The 18613-nt window shown below is 54.7% G+C and overlaps 1 protein-coding gene across 10 annotated transcripts in view; it reads left to right on the forward strand.

The window, feature by feature from the left end:
• The window catches only part of MAP4 (microtubule associated protein 4), a 140596-nt gene that overhangs the window by 64927 nt on the left and 57056 nt on the right, over window positions 1-18613 (forward strand). For 8 of the 10 annotated variants that reach the window (XM_069859118.1, XM_069859119.1, XM_069859127.1 and 5 more), the window contains exons 5-10: window positions 9839-9970; window positions 12918-13028; window positions 13895-14023; window positions 15203-15277; window positions 15963-16103; window positions 17488-18279. In XM_069859118.1, the coding sequence (XP_069715219.1) occupies window positions 9839-9970; window positions 12918-13028; window positions 13895-14023; window positions 15203-15277; window positions 15963-16103; window positions 17488-18279 (1380 nt within the window). The remainder of the gene's footprint in view (window positions 1-9838; window positions 9971-12917; window positions 13029-13894; window positions 14024-15202; window positions 15278-15962; window positions 16104-17487; window positions 18280-18613) is intronic. The other 2 variants (XM_069859124.1, XM_069859120.1) reach the window with 2 other exon arrangements.

Below are 18613 nucleotides of genomic sequence, written 5' to 3' on the forward strand. Positions count from 1 at the left end.
CATCGCTCTCTGCAGCTCCTGGAGAGGAGGTTGTGGTGAAGTGGGTGCTGGGCTCTTCTCCCAAGGAACAAGCAATAGAGCAGGAGGAAACGGCCTCCATTTTTTCCAGGTGAGGTTTAGACTGGAAATTAGGAAATATTCCTACGTGGAAGGGTTGTGAAGCCCTGGCAGAGGCTGCCCAAGGAGGTGGAGGAGTCTCCATCCTTCCAGGGGTTTAAAGCCACGTAGATGTGTTGCTTAGGGCTGTGGTTTCATAGTGAACAGGTACGGTTGGACTCGATGATCTCGAACATCGTTTCCAACCGAGCGATTCCACGGTTCTCAGAATTGACCAGACAATGGTGGTTTATTCTTCTGGAGTCTTTTCTTCTGTGCAGAAGAACCCTGAGTGTGTTTAATGGCCACGTACCAGGTTCAGGAGGAGAACGCGCTGGTGGTTAATGATCCCACATGGTGAATTAGCAGGAAGGCTGGAGGAGAACTCGCCTTTCCAGAGCCGAATTGTTGCTTCCCAACCCCAAACCAGCAGGTGGAACATCAAGGACCTGTGATGCAATGGTGTCTGCCAGCACCAACCCGTGGTGGGTCTCAGCTGTTCCTGTTAATGGGATTTGGCAGAGGAGAAGGTTTGAGGTCTCCAGGTTCTTGATACGATGCCAAGTATCGTGTCTTAATCGGTGCCCAGCGTTTTGTGCTTTCACAGCTCTTCTGGTGGCCGAGGTGCTGAGGGACACGGGTCAGTGATTGATGGGAATGGTTGGACGCCATGATCCCGTGGGACTTTTCCAACCTGGTGATTTTATGATTCTATGATTCTCTTGGTGCCACTTGGAGACGTGCCACTCTAGAATGAAGGTTGCCAACCTGGTAGGAAGCCCCAGGGTGTTGAGATGGTGCAGAAGGAGCTCCTGATCTCGGCCTCCCATGTGTGCAGGAAGCATAACTCTGGTGATTCCACGTAGTCCAGCGTGTCTGAGACCTCAAGCAAGAACATATTCTCTGCCTGAGGAGAAGGTCCTTCGGCTTCTTTGTTATTTCAGTACGGGGATAAGAGACACTGGCCCAGGTTGCCCAGAGAAATCGTTGCTGCCCCATCCCTGGAGGTGTTGAAGCCCAGGTTGATGGGGCTCGGAGCAACCTGATCCTGTGGGAGGTGGATCAGGGCTGGAACTGGATGTGCTTTGAGGTCCCTTCTGACCCAACCCATTCCAGAATTCCATGATAGGTGGTCTATGAGAGCTCTTCACCAGCTCCAGACCCTGAAACACCAAATGCACCTTCAGAAGACTTTGTTCTTCTGTCCTGTCCTTGGAGATGGTGCAGTTTGCTGTGTTTGACTGGGGTTTAGGAATCGTAGAATCCTGGAATGGTTTGGTTTGGAGGGGTCCTGAGAGCCCATCCAGTCCCACCCTCTGCCGTGGGCAGGGACACCCCCCACTGGATCAGGGGCTCCAACCTCCATCCAACCTGGCCTTGAACCCCTCCAGGGATGGAGCAGCCACAGCTTCCCTGGGCAACCTGTTCCAGGGCCTCCCCACCCTCCCAGGAGAACATTTCTTTCTAAGATCTCTTCTTGAAAATCCTTGATCTTCACACTCTAGTAACTGGTTCTGTTCCTCCAGCAAGACGATTCCCCTTTTGACTTTGCCTTCCCACTTGTCACTTGGCCAACTCTTTGTTTACCTTCATGTCATTTCCTTCTGTCTCCAGTTTCTCGAACATTTCCCCTGGCTACAGATAAAAATACTTGGCTTTCAGCTACATCTTCTGTTCTTGGTCCAGAAAATCTGTTGTGTTAATTCTCTCCTGTTAATATCATCCTGTTTTTCCATGATTCCATCAGCTGTTCTTTCAAAACGTCACCCGTGAAATCCGTTCTGCAGGGTTTTAGGGGATCGTAGAATGGTTTGGGTTGGAAGGGACTTTAAAGATCATCCTGTTCCAACTCTCCTGCCTTGCAGTGATCAGGATCTCGACCTTAAAAATCCAAAGCACTTGACTCTGCTTAAAAGGGGCTGGAACCTGAGGGTTCTGGGAGCCCAGGTGGCCAAGAAGGCCACCAGCATCCTGGCCTGGAGCAGCCCTGGCGTGGCCAGCAGGAGCAGGGAAGGGATTGTCCCCCTGGATTTGATGCTGGTGAGACCACAGCTCGAATCCTGGGGTCAGTTTTGGGTCCCTCACTCCAAGAAAGACCTTGAGGGGCTGGAGAACGTCTGGAGAAAGGAACGGAGCTTGGGAAGGGGCTGGAGAACAAGGGTTGTGAGGAGAAGCTGGGAACCCTCCTTTGAAGCCTCCCCATGGGTGATCCCATCGATGCTCTAAGCTTCTGGCTGTCACTGTGCGATGGACACACATTGTCCCTTTGTGTCCCTCTGCAGCTCTCAGCACGGCTTCTGTGGCCACCGTTCTGTGGCCTTCAAACTCCGGGTGAAGGTCAAACTTTTTGTGGGCTCTTGTGTTTTTCCTAAAACGCGAACCAAGCCGCAGCCTCTGCCCCGGCTGCCGAGATGCCCCGTGGCGCAGAGACTGCGGCTCCTCATGCGGCTGGAGCTGCCCGGGCCACGAACGTCTCCTGACAAGCCTGGAAACGTCCGTTCGACTTATTGTCAAAGAGGCAGGAATGTCAGCGGTTCCGCAGAGCCACCCGAGTCCCGTAAATGCGTCTGGGTGAGACAAAACCACGGCCTGGTGGGGGTTGGAAGGGACCTCTGGAGCTCCTCCTGTCCAACCCCCTGCTGAATCATAGAATCACGGATTCACCAGGTTGGAAGAGACCCACGGGATCATGGAGTCCAACCATCCCCATCAATCACTGACCCGTGTCCCTCAGCACCTCGGCCACCCGGCCCTTAAACCCCTCCAGGGAAGGGGACTCAACCCCCTCCCTGGGCAGCCTCCGACAGGGACCAATCACCCTTTCCAGGAAAGATTCCATCCTGCTGTCCAGCCTGAGCCTCCCCTGGTGGAGCTTGAGGCCATTCCCTCTCGTCCTGTCCCCTGTCCCTTGGGAGAAGAGCCCAGCTCCCTCCTCTCCATAACCTCCTCTCAGGGAGTTGGAGAGAGCAATGAGGTCTCCCCTCAGCCTCCTCTTCTCCAGGCTGAACCCCCCCAGCTCTCTCAGCTGCTCCTCCTAACCCTTGGTCTCCAGCCCCTCCCCAGCTCCGTTCCTTTCTCCAGACGTTCTCCAGCCCCTCAAGGTCTTTCTTGGAGTGAGGGGCCCAGCACTGACCCCAGGATTCGAGGAGCGGCCTCCCCAGGGCCGAGGCCAGAGGGAGAAGAACCTCCCTGGCCCTGCTGGCCACGCCGGCTCTGCTCCAAGCCAAGATGCTTGTATCAGACCAAGGTCACCCTCGGTCTTCTTGGCCACAAGGGTTCAGTGCTGGTTTATCATCAATTTCTTGTCTACCAGGACTGCCAGGTCCTTCTCCATGGAGCTACTTTCCGCCTGGTCAACCCCTACCCAGGTGAGACCTCCCATGGGAACATGGGCTCCAGCAGCCGTTCCTTCCGTGACATCTTCCCTCAGGTGGTTTTGTCCAACCTGGAGTGGCTGTAGGAACGAGTGTCCTTCCAGTTCTTATAGAGGCCCCACAGGAAAGCTGGGGAGGGACCTCCTAGCAAGGCCTGATGTGACAGGACAAGGAGTGATGGATTTAAACTCAGAAGACTGGATGTAAGGAAAAAACGTTCTCCTGGGAGGGTGGGGAAGCCCTGGCCCAGGTTGCCCAGAGAAGCTGTGGCTGCCCCATCCCTGGAGGGGTTCAGGGCCAGGTTGGATGGAGTTTGGAGCCCCTGATCCAGTGGGAGGTGTCCCTGCCCGTGGCTGGGGTGGGACTGGGTAGACTTTGATCTCCGTTCAGTCCCAAACCATTCCATGATTCCATGATCCAATCTGCCCTTGAACACGTCCAGGGATGGGGCATCCTTCTTGGAGTGAGGGACCCAAAACTGACCCCAGGCTTCCAGGTGGGATAACGAGAAGGATTCCTGAGGAGCACAGACACCGTTGTCATTCCTCTCCTCCTCCAAGCAGAAGCTCCTGAATAAATCGCAATCGAATTGTAGATTCTTCCCGTATTATGCAAATAGCTTCGTTCTTTGATGTCCCCCACCCCGTGTCATTATTTTGACACAAGCTGGAATTAACGACCGTAAAACCAGGTTCTGGAGGCGACGGGTAGATTTCTCCTGCCTGCTTCTCATTCCTCGCGCGAGCTCGTTGCTTTTCGCCTTGGGATTGTCAAAGCGGAAAAGTAGGTCACGGCGTTGAGCGTGAAGGCGGGCGGGGAACGGGGCTCCACGGCGGCGCTCGACACGCCGAGCTGTCGCGCTGAAGGGAAAAGGGCTTATTTTAAGATCTTCTTTCCATTCTCGGCGTCTCCTTCTGCACAACGAGCATATGGGGACTCCGGGGTGGATGCACCCCCAGATGGGATTCGGTAGAGGAGCTAGGGACGTTTGTGGCTTAAAGATGGATTGATGGGTCACGAGTGACAAGGATTCTGACCCTCTGGGCCTCTCCCAGGAGACCCCACCTGGGGTCCTGGGTCCAGTTCTGGAATCCTCAGCAGGAGAAGGAGATGGAGCTGTTGGAACGGGGCCAGAGGAGGCTCCAAGGATGATGCGAGGGCTGGAGAACCTCCCGTACGAGGACAGGCTGAGAGAGTTGGGCTTGTTCAGCCTGGAGAAGAGAAGGCTCCAAGGAGACCTTGGAGGGACCTTCCAGGACTGGAAGGGGCTCCAAGAAAGCTGGGGAGGGGCTCTGGATCAAGGAGGGCAGGGACAGGATGAGGAGAATGGTTTGAAGAGGGGAGATGGAGGTGAGATCTTAGGAAGAAATGTTCTCCTGAGAGGGTGAGGAGGCCCTGGCCCAGGTTGCCCAGGAAAGTGGTGGCTGCCCCATCCCTGGAGGTGTTGAAGGCCACGTTCGATGGAGCTTGGAGCCCCTGATCCAGTGGGAGGTGTCCCTGCCCATGGCAGGGGTGGGACTGGATGGGCTTTGAGGTCCCTTCCAACCCAAACCATTCTGTGATTCCACACAACCCCAGTTTCCTAATTTTTTTATGAACAGTTTGGAGAAGAAAAGCTGCTTTGTGCCTTTCTCAGGTGGAGCAGCAGCTCGTGATAAGTGCTTGGTAGTGGTGACAGGACGAGAGGGAATGGCCTCAAGCTCCACCAGAGCAAGTTCAGATTGGACATCAAGATGAATTTTTTTCCTGGAAAGGGTGCTTGGTCCCTGTCGGAGGCTGCCCAGGGAGGGGGTTGAGTCCCCTTCCCTGGAGGGTTTAAGGGCCGGGTGGCCGAGGTGCTGAGGGACACGGGTCAGTGATTGATGGGGATGGTTGGACTCCATGATCCCGTGGGTCTCTTCCAACCTGGTGATTCTGTGATTCTATGACTTTCAGACAGGCTGAAGGCTTCACCGGGGGGTTTCGAGACCTCGTTCCTCTGTGTGTTCCTGTTTGTAAATACAAGAACACGCAGGGAGATGGGACTCAGTTCATTTATTCTTGTTTTTATCTCTGGTCCTGATTCCATTTGGAGAAGGAATTCAGGAGAAGACGACCTGGAGGTTGTCAGGAGAGCGCTGGAGAGCGTTGGCCTCACGGGAGCGTTGGCTGCGAGGAGGCTGAGGTTGTTATTCTGCTCCAGTTGCTTCCCGGCTCGGCTGGGCGGCTCTGCCTGGTGTCGGTCGAGAGGCGATTGGAGGGCGATTCAGGGATGGGGTGGGACGGTGATGTTTGACCAATCCATGAAGGGACATCTCGGATAGAAAACAGTTTCATGAGAAGAACAGTGACGGGGCAGGGTGTCTGTGGGTGTGGGGGAAGGAAAAACCTGCTGTCTCATGATCTTAAGGATAAAGAAGCGCTTTGTGTCTCGCTGAGGAGAGATTTGAGCCTTATTTGCCATAAAATCATAGAAACATAGAATGGTTTTGGTTGGAAGGAACCTCAAAGCCCATCCAGTTCCAATCCCTCTGCTTAAAACCTCATCCAAGCCGGCCTTGAGCACCTCCAGGGATGAGATCCAGGGGTTCTGGTTGACGGCAAGTTGGAATCATGCAACCATGGAGTGGTTTGGGTTGGAAAGGACCTCAAAGCCCGTCCAGTTCCACCCCTGCCCTGGGCAGGGACACCTCCCACTGGATCAGGGGCTCCAAGCCCCATCCAACCTGGCCTTCAACACCTCCAGGGATGGGGCAGCCCCAAATTCTCAGGGCAACCTGGGCCAGGGCCTCCCCACCCTCCCTGGAGAATATTTCTTCCTAAGATCTCATCTCAATGTCCTCTCATTCAGCTCCAAACTGTTCCCCTCATCTCCTGTCCCTGCCCTCCCTGATCCAGAGTCCCTCCCCAGCTTTCCTGGAGCCCCTTTTAGTCCTGGAAGCTGCTCTAAGGTCTCCTCGAAGCCTTCTTTTCTCCAGGCTGAACAACCCCAACTCTCTCAGCCTGTCCTCCTACTGAGCTTCTCCAGCCCTCACATCATCTCTGTGGCCTCCTCTGGACCTGCTCCAGCAGATCCATGTCCTTCCCTTGCTGGATGTTGAACGTCCACTTCACCAACCCTCTGCCTCCCAGCAAAGCTCCTTGTTCCTTTGGAAGGGTTTGGTGTCCCGTACCCTTCCGAGGTGGCCAGGGCTTCCCTTCCCTTTGCCATGGCCGAGAATTCCTTGCAGGACACGGCTTCTTCCACCAATATCCGTGTTAGGTGGTGGTTTCAGCAAACGGGGCGCCCAGTTCAGACCCCCTACCATGACCTGGGCCAACTCCCTTTAAGGTCAGCGATGGGAATAAAGCTCTTAAGCTCCTCTCTTTCCGTCCCCTTGACTCGGCGCTGCCAGGGACGTCTCCTGCCTGCAGACTCGTTAAGTTGGAAGATACTTAACCTCTAACCAGCGAGCAGCTCGGTGACCTCTCCAGATTAGCGTCTCCTGCGGTGAAAAGGCTTTATCGCCCTAATCCCCTCCCAAGAGGGCTCCTTGCTGCAGGTTCATGTCCTGCTGGTCAGCGGGACCCGTTCATTTGCTCCTGGAGGTCCCAGCCGTGCGGTGGGAGCTTCCGTGCCGTGTCTCGCCAGAAGAGCCGTTCCCCATGGATTAGCTCCTCAATTGGCTTATTGGACCGTGCTGAGCTTGAGGAGCAGGTGGAAACCAAACCAACCAAGCCCGTCAGCAGCCCTAGAGAACGTCCCGCGCTCTCCCTTCGGAACCAGGAGCAGCTCCAGGAAGGTTCTTCTTGCATGGGCTCCTTATTTTTACTTTCAGAAGCCAGTTTGCTCTGTAAGTACGCGCCAAGTGGTGCTTTTTCCTTTAAGCAAGACCCCGGGAGCCGTAATCCCGTGTTGGTTTATATCATCAACAGTCGTAACCGGCTTTTCAACTATCTGTGAGCTTTCATTCCGGCTAAAATCGCTCTGCGGGTCGGTGGGATCCATCAAACTCCCACCTGGTGCTGAGCACGTTTGCTCCTGGTGCTGTGGATTCACAGCACCTTCAGGACAAGAGCTTGGCTGCTCGTTTCGGTTTGGGTTTGTGCCTCTGAAGCTGGAGATGCCACGTGGAGGGGGCGGTTAGGAAGCTCTGCAGAGAAGGGTTTGGAACTGAGAAATCTTCTCCTTGTTCACAGCCCTTGGTCCTCTGTCTCTGGGATCACGTTTCTCAAGTTCCTCAGACTGGCTCCAAGAATGAGCTGAAAGTTGGGGTGGGGACAACAAAGCAGCTGGAAGGATCCACTTTGTAGCTGCAGAGCGAGTGATGCTGAAAATGCTTTGGGGATGGAGGTCTGGTAACGCTCGGTTGGTGCAGGGGTAGGATGAGGCTCCGAGGAGACCTTGGAGCAGCTTGGAGTCCTGAAAGGGGCTCCAGGAGAGCTGGGGGGGGCTCTGGATCAGGGAGGGCAGGGACAGGATGAGGGGAACGGTTTGGAGATGAAAGAGGGGAGATGGAGACGAGATCTTAGGGAGAAATGTTCTCCTGGGAGGGTGGTGAAGCCCTGGGACAGGCTGCTTGGAGAAGTGGTGACTGCCCCATCCCTGGAGGGGTTCAAGGCCAGGCTGGATGGGGCTTGGAGCCCCTGATCCAGTGGGAGGTGTCCCAGCCCATGGCAGGGGTGGAACTGGCTGGGCTTTGAGGTCCCTTCCAACCCAACCCATTCCACGATTCTTTGCTGGAGGCATCTCCGAGCGGTGCAGCTCTTGGCAAGCAGAAGCCGCTTCCCTGCCAGTGGCTTTTAGCCATTTTTCTGCTGAGCGACTCCGTTTGACACGGTTGACTTGAGCGAAGGACGCAGAAGCGTCCCAGGCCAAGCTTTCCCACAGCTCAGCTTCTTCTGTGTCACCATGGGCAAGCAGGAAGGGTGACACGTGATGGCAATCGCCCTCAGCTTCGGCATCAAGTCCATCCGGCTGCTCGTGGAGTCGGAGGCGGCTTCAAGAGCGATAGTTTAGGGAGGGAATATCTGGACAGGACACGATCGTTTGGAGTCACAAAGGCCTTTGGAGGAAAAGTGTCACCATGTGTGTCAAGAGAATCAGTATTTGTGCCATGTCCACAGACCAGAAACCAACCGTGTCCTGAGCTCCATCCAAAGCAACTTGGAGGGGCCTTGGATCAGGACGGCAGGGACAGGACCAGGGGAAGGGTTTGAAGCTGAAAGAGGGGAGATGGAAATGAGATCTGAGAAGGAAATGTTCTCCTGTGAAGCTGGGGAGGCCCTTGATGAGGTTGCCAAGAGCGGTGGTGGCTGCCCGGTCCCTGGAGGTGTTGAAGGCCACGTTGGATGGAGCTTGGAGCCCCTGATCCAGTGGGAGGTGTCCCTGCCCATGGCAGGGGTGGGACTGGATGGGTTTTGAGGTCCCTTCCAACCCAAACCATGCAAGTGTGCGGGTGACACTGAGCTGGGTGGAGGCTGGATCTGCCGGAGGGTCAGGAGGCTCCAAAGGGACCTGAACAGGCTGGATCCATGAGCTGAGACCAACGGGATGAGGGTTAACGAGGCCAAACAGTGGGTCCTGCCCTTGGGGCACAAGAACCCTGAGCAGCTCCAGCCTAGGAGAAGCCTGGCTAGAAAGGGCCTGGAGGAGAAGGACCTGGGGGGGTTGGTTGGACAGGAGCCAGCAGGGGCCCAGGGGGCCAAGAAGGCCAAGGGCATCTTGGCTTGGAGCAGAGCCGGCGTGGCCAGCAGGGCCAGGGAGGTTCTTCTCCCTCTGGACTCAGCCCTGGGGAGGCCGCTCCTCGAATCCTGGGGTCAGTGCTGGGCCCTCCCCACCAGAAGGATGTTGAGGCTCTGGAGCGAGTGCAGAGAAGAGAACGGAGCTGGGGAGGGGCTGGAGAACAAGGGTTAGGAGGGGCAGCTGAGAGAGCTGGGGGGGTTCAGCCTGGAGAAGAGGAGGCTGAGGGGAGACCTCATTGCTCTCTGCAACTCCCTGAGAGGAGGTTGTGGAGAGGAGGGAGCTGGGCTCTTCTCCCAAGGGACAGGGGACAGGACGAGAGGGAACGGCCTCAAGCTCCACCAGGGGAGGCTCAGGATGGACAACAGGATGGAATCTTTCCTGGAAAGGGTGATTGGTCCCTGTCCGAGGCTGCCCAGGGAGGGGGTGGAGGCTCCATCCTTGGATGGGTTTAGAAGATGGGGAGATGCTCAGTGTTGTGGTTTAGAAATGGACCAAAGTCCAGCAGTACTTGGCCTCAATGATCTCGAAGGCCTTTTCCAACCAAATCTCTGATTCTATGAACACCTCTTCTCTCTTGGCCTCCATGTCCTTTCATGCAAGAAGCTATTTCACATATTTTATCTCAATGTTTCCCTTTTGACCATGTCGTTTTCTTCAATTTCAGTTTTCCCAGGAGAAATCATGGATGAAAAGCTGTCTTACAAAGAATTTCTCGATCGCAACGAGTCCTGGGCGATGGACGACAGAGACCTGTGCTTCGAGCCTCAGCCCCTCTTCAAGCCCGTGGAGATAGCTGGTAGGACTTCCTTCCTCTTGGAGCTGTAGCATTTTATCAGTTGGTTACATGAAGTCCTGGCATCTGCCCCTTGGATTTGTTCTCCTGCCTTGTCCTCACACCCGTGTTCTTCAGGATGTGCTGCTCTGGTTTCCCTTAAATCATGGAATCATCATAGAATCATGGAGTGATTGATTTTGAAGGGATCTCAAAGTTTCCCGGTTCCAACCCCCCTGCCACGGGCAAGGTCACCTTCCACGGGATGAGATTCAGAGGAGACCACAGAGGTGATCCAAGGGCTGGAGGATCTCCCATGGGAGGACAGGCTGACAGAGTTGGGGTTGCTCAGTCTGGAGAAGGGAAGGTTCCATGGAGACCTTAGAGCAGCTTCCAGGACTGAAAGGGGCTCCAAGAAAGCTGGGGAGGGACTTTTTCCAAGGGCCTGGGGTGATAGGACGAGGGAGGTTGGAGTTAAATTGGAAGAGGGAATATTTAGATTGGACATTGAGGAGAAGTTCTTCACAATGAAAGTTGTGGGACCCTGGCTTGGGTTTCCCAGAGACATTGTGGCTGCCCCATCCCTGGAGGGGTTCCAGGTCAGGTTGGATGGAGCTTGGAGCCCCTGATCCAGTGGGAGGTGTCCCTGCCCATGGCAGGGGTGGAGCTGGATTGGCTTTGAGGTCCCTTCCAACCCAAACCATCCCATGATTCCATGATCCAATCTGCCCTTGAACACATCCAGGGAAGGGGCACCCAGCGTTGACTGTGGACACATCTCTCCTTAGATCGTGGTTGAACATGGAGCTGCCGCCTCGCTGCGTTAGCTTGGGGTGAGCAGGTTCCTCCTGATCTGGCCCACAAGGGCCAGATGATCATCTATGATGATTCCATGGCTTAAAGGAAACCAGAGCAGCTTTTGGTCGCCTCCCACGGTTCAGGTGCCCCTGAGCAGACCTCGCTGAGTCATTGCCAGCTGAGATCCGGTCTTCTCCCGCCCTGGGAAGCGCCGGCTCCACTCGTCACGTAGCTGCGTCTGCAATGCAGGTCGCTCTGTTCCAGAGGCGGCTCCGCAGCTGCTGACGCCTGAAAATTAGATGAACGTTGTGTAACTCGGCCCTGCAAAGGGAGACCTTCTCACCCAGCACCTCCCGCCCCGTCACCCAACACGTTCCACCTCATCTTCTCTTGGTTTTGGGAAAGATTATAACACGTTCCACCTCATCTTCTCTGGGTTTTGGGAAAGCTTATAGGAAATTGCTGGCTCTGAGGGGATGGGACATGCGTGTGCTGCCTGGGGTGGAACAGGATCATAGAAGCCTGGGCTGGTTTGGGTTGGTAGGGACCTCAAAGCTCATCCAGTCCCACCCCTGCCATGGGCAGGGACACCTCCCACTGGATCAGGGGCTCCAAGCCGCATCCAACGTGGCCTTGAACACCTCCAGGGATGGAGCAGCCACCACTGCTCTGGGCAACCTGTTCCAGCTCCTCCCCACCCTCCCAGGAGAACATTTCCTCCTGATATCTCATCTCAATCTCCCCCCTTTCAGCCTCAAACGGTTCCTCCTTGTCCTGTCCCTGCCCTCCCGGAGAAGGACACTTGAAGAAAGCCCTTTGTCTGCTTTTAGCGCTGTAGAACTCACTGAATCATTTTCTTCCTTTCTGAATCTCGTGTTTGCCGAGGGGTTCTGTGAAGGAGTGAGATGTTTTTGATGATTCATGGCACAAGTGGAACAAAAGAGCTCCTGCTTTGTAACTCGGTTGGTTTTTTCCCTCCCGTTGCTTTGTTCGAGGGAAGAGTGAGATGTTGATGTAGTCACGCTCATAGCCAGGTGACAGACTTCATGGTTATAGAATCACAGAGTGGTTTGGCTTGGAAGGGACCTCAAAACTCATCCTGTTCCAACCCCCTTTGATGGGCTGGGACACCTCCCTCTGGCTCAGGTTGCTCCAAGCCCCATCCAACCTGGCCTTCAACACCTCCAGGGGTGGGATCGGGGGGTTCTGCTGGACGTCAAGTTCGAATCATGGAAGTTTGGAATGGTTTGGGTTGGAAGGGACCTCAAAGACCTCCTAGTTGCACCTCCTGCCATGGGCAGGGACACCTCCCACTGCATCAGGTTGCTTCAGGCCCCATCCAGCCTGGCCTTCAGCACCTCTAGGGATGGAAAAACACCTCCAATTTCCACTCCTAATCCATCAGTCGGATTCTTTTGGCCTGAGTAATGTGAATTTGGGGGTTATCTCTTAGCCGCAGCCCCATTTCTTGTGGTTTCATGCCCTTAGAACATCGTGCCCACCCATAGGTGCCTGAGGTCCCCGTATTTTTCCATGTGGAGTTGTTCCTCCACTCTGTTCTTCCTGGCACTGGGTAAACAGGAGGTTCTGCTGCGGGATTAGCCGATTCCCATAACTGAGCAGAGGGATCAGGGAGGATCAACCAGCTTTAACCTCTTGTCAGCAGGAGAGACACGTGAACAGCAGAAGCAGAAAAGTCTGTGGGTTTAGGAGAACAGCCTGGAGGTGTTGGAGGCCAGGATGGATGGGGCTTGGAGCAACCTGATCCAGAGGGAGGAGTCCCTGCTCATGGCAGGGGGTTGGACTGGATAAACTGGGAAAGGAATGGTTTGGGTTGGAAGGGGCCTCAAAGCCCATCCAATTCCACCCCTGCCATCAGCAGGGATGGACCCAGCGCTGAGCTGGGACCCAGCACTGAGGAGACAAGAGGTTCTCCATGCAACAAAACTTCAGCCAGTTTTCACGAGGGAGCAGCCTGGCAGCCGTGTCTCGCTGTTGGGCATGAATTTTAAGTTAGGAAGGTGTTTGCCCCTGGTAAAGAATCTTGAAATCAGCCTCTCCTTGTAATTCTGGTGGTGATGGGTGCATCTTCATCTTGTTTATTAAATAATTCTGCTCCCCATCAGCTCTTCTCCCTGTGTGGTGACGCCAGCCCCGTTCTTGTCTCCTGCAGACCCCGCGGCCGTGCTCAGAGGGGAGAATCTGCCCGATTTATCCTTTCCTACCGACGCGAAGAATGTGCCGCTGTTCACGGACCACGATGAGGCTTCCAGAGGTGTCCATGGTGAGTTCCTCCTTGGCCTTTCTCCTGATGGCCAAGGTTTGGTGCGTTCTCAGACTTTCATGTGCTGAAAACCATGGAATGATGGAATTGTTAAGAATGGGAAAGACCTTTACGCTCCAACCATCAGCCCAAGCCCATTGTCTCTGCTAAACTGTGTCCCAAGTGCCACGACCACAGGCTTTTTGAACTCATCCAGGGTTGGAGACGCCACCACTGCCCTGAGCAGCCTCAGCCAGGGCTTCACAACCCTTTCCATGAAGGAATTTTTCCTGATTTCCAATCTGAACCTCCTCTGGTGCAACTTGAGGCCAGTTCCTCTCATCCCATCCCTTGTTCCTTGGGAGAAGAGCCCAGCACGCACTTCACCACAACCTCCTTTTCAGGAGCTGCAGAGAGCGAGGAGGTCTCCCCTCAGCCACTTCTCCAGGCGTTCTCCAGCCCCTCAAGGTCTTTCTTGGAGTGAGGGACCCAAAACTGACCCCAGGATTCGAGCTGTGGCCTCACCAGCACCGAGTCCAGGGGGACAATCCCTTCCCTGCTCCTGCTGCCACCCCAGGGCTGATCCAAGCCAGGATGCTGGTGGCCTTCTTGGCCACCTGGGCCACTGCTGGATCATGTTCAGCAGCTGTTGACCAGCACCTGAGCTGAGACATGGACCAGCTGAATCATCTTCTCACATGGTTTCTTTAGTGTTTCTGTGTGGGATGTGCCCAAAGCCATCCCAGAGCTCCTTCCAGGGTGTGTTTGAGGAGTGTTTAGGAGACAGGACATCTGGACAGGCTCAGTTGGAGCAGGGCTAACCTGGTGACTAACCACGTGGTGATTAACTAGCGTGGTGATTAACAAATGGCCTTTTGTTTCCTTAGCCCCGTATGGATCTATGATGGTCCCCGAACAGCCTTTCTTCAGGCCCCTCTACTCTCCTGCAGAGGCTCTGGACCCATCAGCCTTCGTTGGTTTGGATTCAACGACGGGGTTTCTGCAGGACAAAGCAGGTGAGATGCGGGGTTTGGCTGCCACTTTTGGGGTTTGGAGGGCGGGGAGGCAGAAAATCCTCGTTTGCTGAACCTGAAGAATCTTGGTGGGACAATTGAAACCTAAAGTCAGTGAAGAGGAGGCTTCGAGGGCTTTTCCAACCTCAGTGACTCCATGATCCTATGAAAATGGGTCAAGCTGAGGAAGTATCTGTTGGCAACAACAGGTCTTGGTTCATTGTGAACGTGCTGAAGGTATCAGGGGATCCCAGGATGTTTGAGGCTGGAAGGAGACCCCTGGAGGTCTCATCTTGTCCAACCTACTGATCAAGGAGGGCCTCGTAGAGCTAGTTGCTTCGAAGAACTGAGCGAAGAACTTGCTCTGTTGGATCCTGGGGACAAGACTGGTTATAACCACTATTTCCCCAGCACAGGAGGGCCATGGATCTGTTGGAGCAAGTCCAGAGGACCCCACAAAGACGATCTAAGGGCTGGAGCACCCATACAAGAACAGGCTGAGAGAGTTGGGGTTGTTCAGCCTGGAGGAGGCTTTGGGGAGACCTTTGAGCAGCTTCCAGTGCTGAAAGGGGCTCCAGGAAAGCTGGGGAAGGACCTTCTCCAAAGGCCTGGAGTGATAGGACGAGGGGGTGGCTTTAAATTGGAAGGGGAAGATTTAGATTAGACTTTAGGAAGAAATTCTTCACAATGAGGGTGGGGAGGCTCTGGCCCAGGTTGATCTGGGAAGTTCAGGATTTCCCATCCCTGGAGGGGAACTTGATAGGCTTGGAGGTCTCTTCCAACCCAAACTATTCCATGATTCTAACTTGCTATCAACTAGAATCCCCAGATCCCATCCCTGGAGGGGTTCAAGGCCAGATTGGATGGGGCTTGGAGCCCCTGATCCAGTGGGAGGTGTCCCTGCTCATGGCTGGGGTGGGACTGAATGGGCTTTGATGTCCCTTCCAACCCAAACCATTCCAGGATTCTGTGATCTGAGGGACAAACTTAGATGAAGACATGGATTTTGTGAAACCTCTTCTCCTGATTCAAGGTGTCACTAGCGATGGGCACAGCAAGACACGATATTCTGGTTCTGTTCTTCGAGGAACTGAAGTCACAAACCAGCAGAGTCGGTTCCTTCAGCAGAAACAAAGCAGTTTCGTTGTCAGCAACAGGAGTAAATGTGTTTGTTTTCCCCAGGGCCTGAAGAACACTGGATGGGATCTCAGCACGACAGGATGGGACCAGATGCCTCGTTCTTTGGGGAGCCACCAGGTGAGAATGTGTTTGACTTGGTCTGCAGGAACAGCAGCAGCAGAACCTCTCTTCCTATCTGCTTTTGGAGAAACAAAAGCTACTTATGGGACCTGAGCAGGAGAAGACACTGTTTCCGCTTATCAAATCCATTTAGAAAAGGACATTGTAGAATCACAGAACAGTTTGGGTTGGAAGGGACCTTAAAGATCATCCAGTCCCACCTCCTGCCATGGGCAGGGACACCTCCCACTGGATCAGGGGCTCCAAGCTCCATCCAACGTGGCCTTCAACACCTCCAGGGATGGGGCAGCCACAGCTTCTCTGGGCAACCTGTTCTAGGGCCTCCCCACCCTCATGGTGAAGAAATTCCTCCTCCTGTCCAGTCTAACTCTGCCCCTCTCCAGTTTGTCCCCATTGCCCCTCGTCCCATCCCCACAAGCCTTGGGGAACAGCCCCTCCCCAGCTTTCCTGGAGCCCCTTCAGGTTCTGGAAGCTGCTCTAAGGTCTCCTGGGAGCCTTCTCTTCTCCTGAACATCCCAACTCTCTCAGCCTGTCCTCGTACGGGAGGTTCTCCAGCCCTCGCATCATCCTTGGAGCCTCCTCTGGCCCCGTTCCAACAATAATCACATCCCAGTGACTCCAGAGGAGAAAGTGGTTGCTCAGGGCTTCGAGTGCTTAATCCAACTTGGGTTTGTGTTCCCAGTGCCCCCAGCAGCGACTGAAGCGATGAAGCTGGATTTACCGGAAGGCCCTGCCGTGGTGGCTCCTGGTTTCGTTCCCAATGCAGGAACGGCATCGCCTGGAGAAGCTGGAGCTCCTCATGGACCAAAAGGTGCACCAGCAGGTAAAGTTGCCTTGGTCTAAAGCTGGACACTGGCTTTAGGCCCTTCATGAGTGATGGTAGGAGGGCATAGGGTGGCCTCTTGTGAAGCAAGATGTTAACGAATCCCGTTGTAGCTCAAGGTTTGTGATCTCTGGTTTGTGCTGTAGAGTCGCAGCACCGTGCTGGAACAGGTTGCCCAGAGAAGCTGTGGCTGCCCCATCCCTGGAGGTGTTGAAGGTCACATCGGATGGAGCTTGGAGCCCCTGATCCAGTGGGAGGTGTCCCTGCCTATGACAAGGGGGTTGGGACTGGATGATCTTTGAGGTCCCTTCCAGCCCAAACCAGTCTATGATTCTATGAGACTACTCGGCTTGTCAGCTCTTGTGTCCACAGATTTAAGGATTCATTACTTTCTCAACATTTTAGCTCCAGAGAAGTGTTGAAGTGTGTCAAGAACCTGGTTATACCAAGAGTCTGATGCTGTTGGTCATAGTATCATAGAGGTTGGAAAAGACCTCCAGGCTCATCCAGTCCAACCTCAAATCCTGGGGTCGGTTTTGGGCTCCTCACTCCAAGAAGACCTTGAGGGTCTGGAGAACATCCAGAGAAAGGAACGGAGCTGGGGAAGGGGCTGGAGAACAAGGGTTGTGAGGAGCAGCTGAGGGACCTGGGGCTGGTTAGCCTGGAGGAGGGTGAGGGGAGACCTCATCACTCTCTTCATCTCCTGGAAAGGAGGTTGTGGTGATGTGGGTGCTGGGCTCTTCTCCCAAGGAACGAGGGATGGGATGAGAAGAACTGGCCTCAAGTTGCACCAGGGGAGGTTCAGATTGGACATCGGGAAAAGTTCCTTCACGGAAAAGGTTGTGAAGCCCTGGCTGAGGCTGCCCAGGGCAGTGGTGGCATCTCCAACACTGGGGGGCTTCAAAAACCCTGTGGCCTTGGCACTGTGGTTCAGTAGGCACGATGGGGTTGTGCTGGTGGTTGGCCTGGATGAGCCTAGAGGTCTTTTCCATCCTTAATGATTCTGTGAAACAACCCTGGTTGTGGTTCTTGCACGTCCGGTTGGACTGTGGTGCTCCCAGTGGACCCAGGAGCTCTGCTCCCTCACCGGCTTCATAGCATCAGATGTTTTTAGATGAACACAACGCATCCTTCAGCTTTTGGGTGCTCAGAGCTGGCGAGTGTCTAACCTTGTGGTCAAAGACACATGTGGCTGTGTAGAAGCACTTGGGAGCGTTGAGGAGTGTTGGTACCACTTGAGTTGTTCCATGGGGTTTGGAGAAGCGGTGGTGGAAGAGAAGGTGACAGACAGGGAGCGAAAGCCCCATCTCCTCTGTTTAACCCCCCCACCACATATTTACGTTGTGTCTTTCATTGCTGATCGCTGTGATCTCTGTTTCTGTAGCAGATGCCACCTTCATTCCTGCTTCAGATGTTCCAGAGGTTTCCACAGACAAAGCTGGGTCGGTTCTTGGAGGAGACACCAAGGCTGCTCCGGCTCTGGAGGCCGGATTTGCTCCTGCAGCCAGTCCTGTCCAGCCTGGAGATGTTGGTTTTGCTCCAGCACCACAAGCCAAATCTCCCAAGGCTGCCTCCACCCCGGCTGCAGATTCCGCCTTCGACTTCACCCCAGCAGAAGCCACATCCCGTTACAACATGGATTTGGAGTTCGCCCTGGTGGAAGAGGCAGGATTTGCCCCAGCAGAAGACACCAGGTTTGCCCCAGCAGAAGACACCAGGTTTGCCCCAGCAGAAGATACAAGTTTTGCCCCAGCAGAAGACTCAAGGTTTGCCCCAGCAGAACATACAAGGTTTGCTCCAGATGGAGACACCAGGTTTGCCCCAGGAGCAGTTATGGAGTCTCCCAGCGCTGTGGATCTCCAGTGTCCCCGAGCTGTGGATGTGGAATCGGACCATGCTATGGATTTGGCGTTTGCCGCCTCACCAGATCCCAAATCTCCTCATGGTCTGGCTCCTGAGTTTGTCCCAGCAGCAGAAGTCAACCGCCACCACGCTCTGGATTCTGGGTTTACTGCTGCAGCAGAACCCAAGCCTCTTCCTCCCATGGACACTGGATTTACCTCTGCAGAAGCAAAGTCCAAGGCGGCTGACACCAAGGCTGCTGCACCAGAAGAACTGGTGACATCGGAGTCTTCTCTTGAGCAAGATAAGGCCTCCATCAAGACGCAGCCCACAGGTGAGCACATTCAAAGCTCTGCTCAGGCCTGGAACATCACGGCACGAGGTGTGGGAAGGCCACAGTGAGCTGGTAGCAGCACTTGTGGTGGCACATGGTGGTGGTTGCACAGATGTTCTCCAGCCCCTTCCCCAGCTCCGTTCTCTTCTCCAGACGTTCTCCAGCCCCTCGAGGTCTTTTTTGGAGTGAGGGGCCCCAAACTGACCCCAGGATTCGAGGTGGGACCTCACCAGCATTGACTCCAGGGGGACGATCCCTTCCCTGCTCCTGCTGCCACCCCAGGGCTGATCCAGGCCAGGATGCTGGTGGCTTCTTGGCCACCTGGGCCACCTCT

Source organism: Phaenicophaeus curvirostris, chromosome 6 (assembly GCF_032191515.1).
Source record: "Phaenicophaeus curvirostris isolate KB17595 chromosome 6, BPBGC_Pcur_1.0, whole genome shotgun sequence".
Taxonomy (NCBI): Eukaryota; Metazoa; Chordata; class Aves; order Cuculiformes; family Cuculidae; genus Phaenicophaeus; species Phaenicophaeus curvirostris.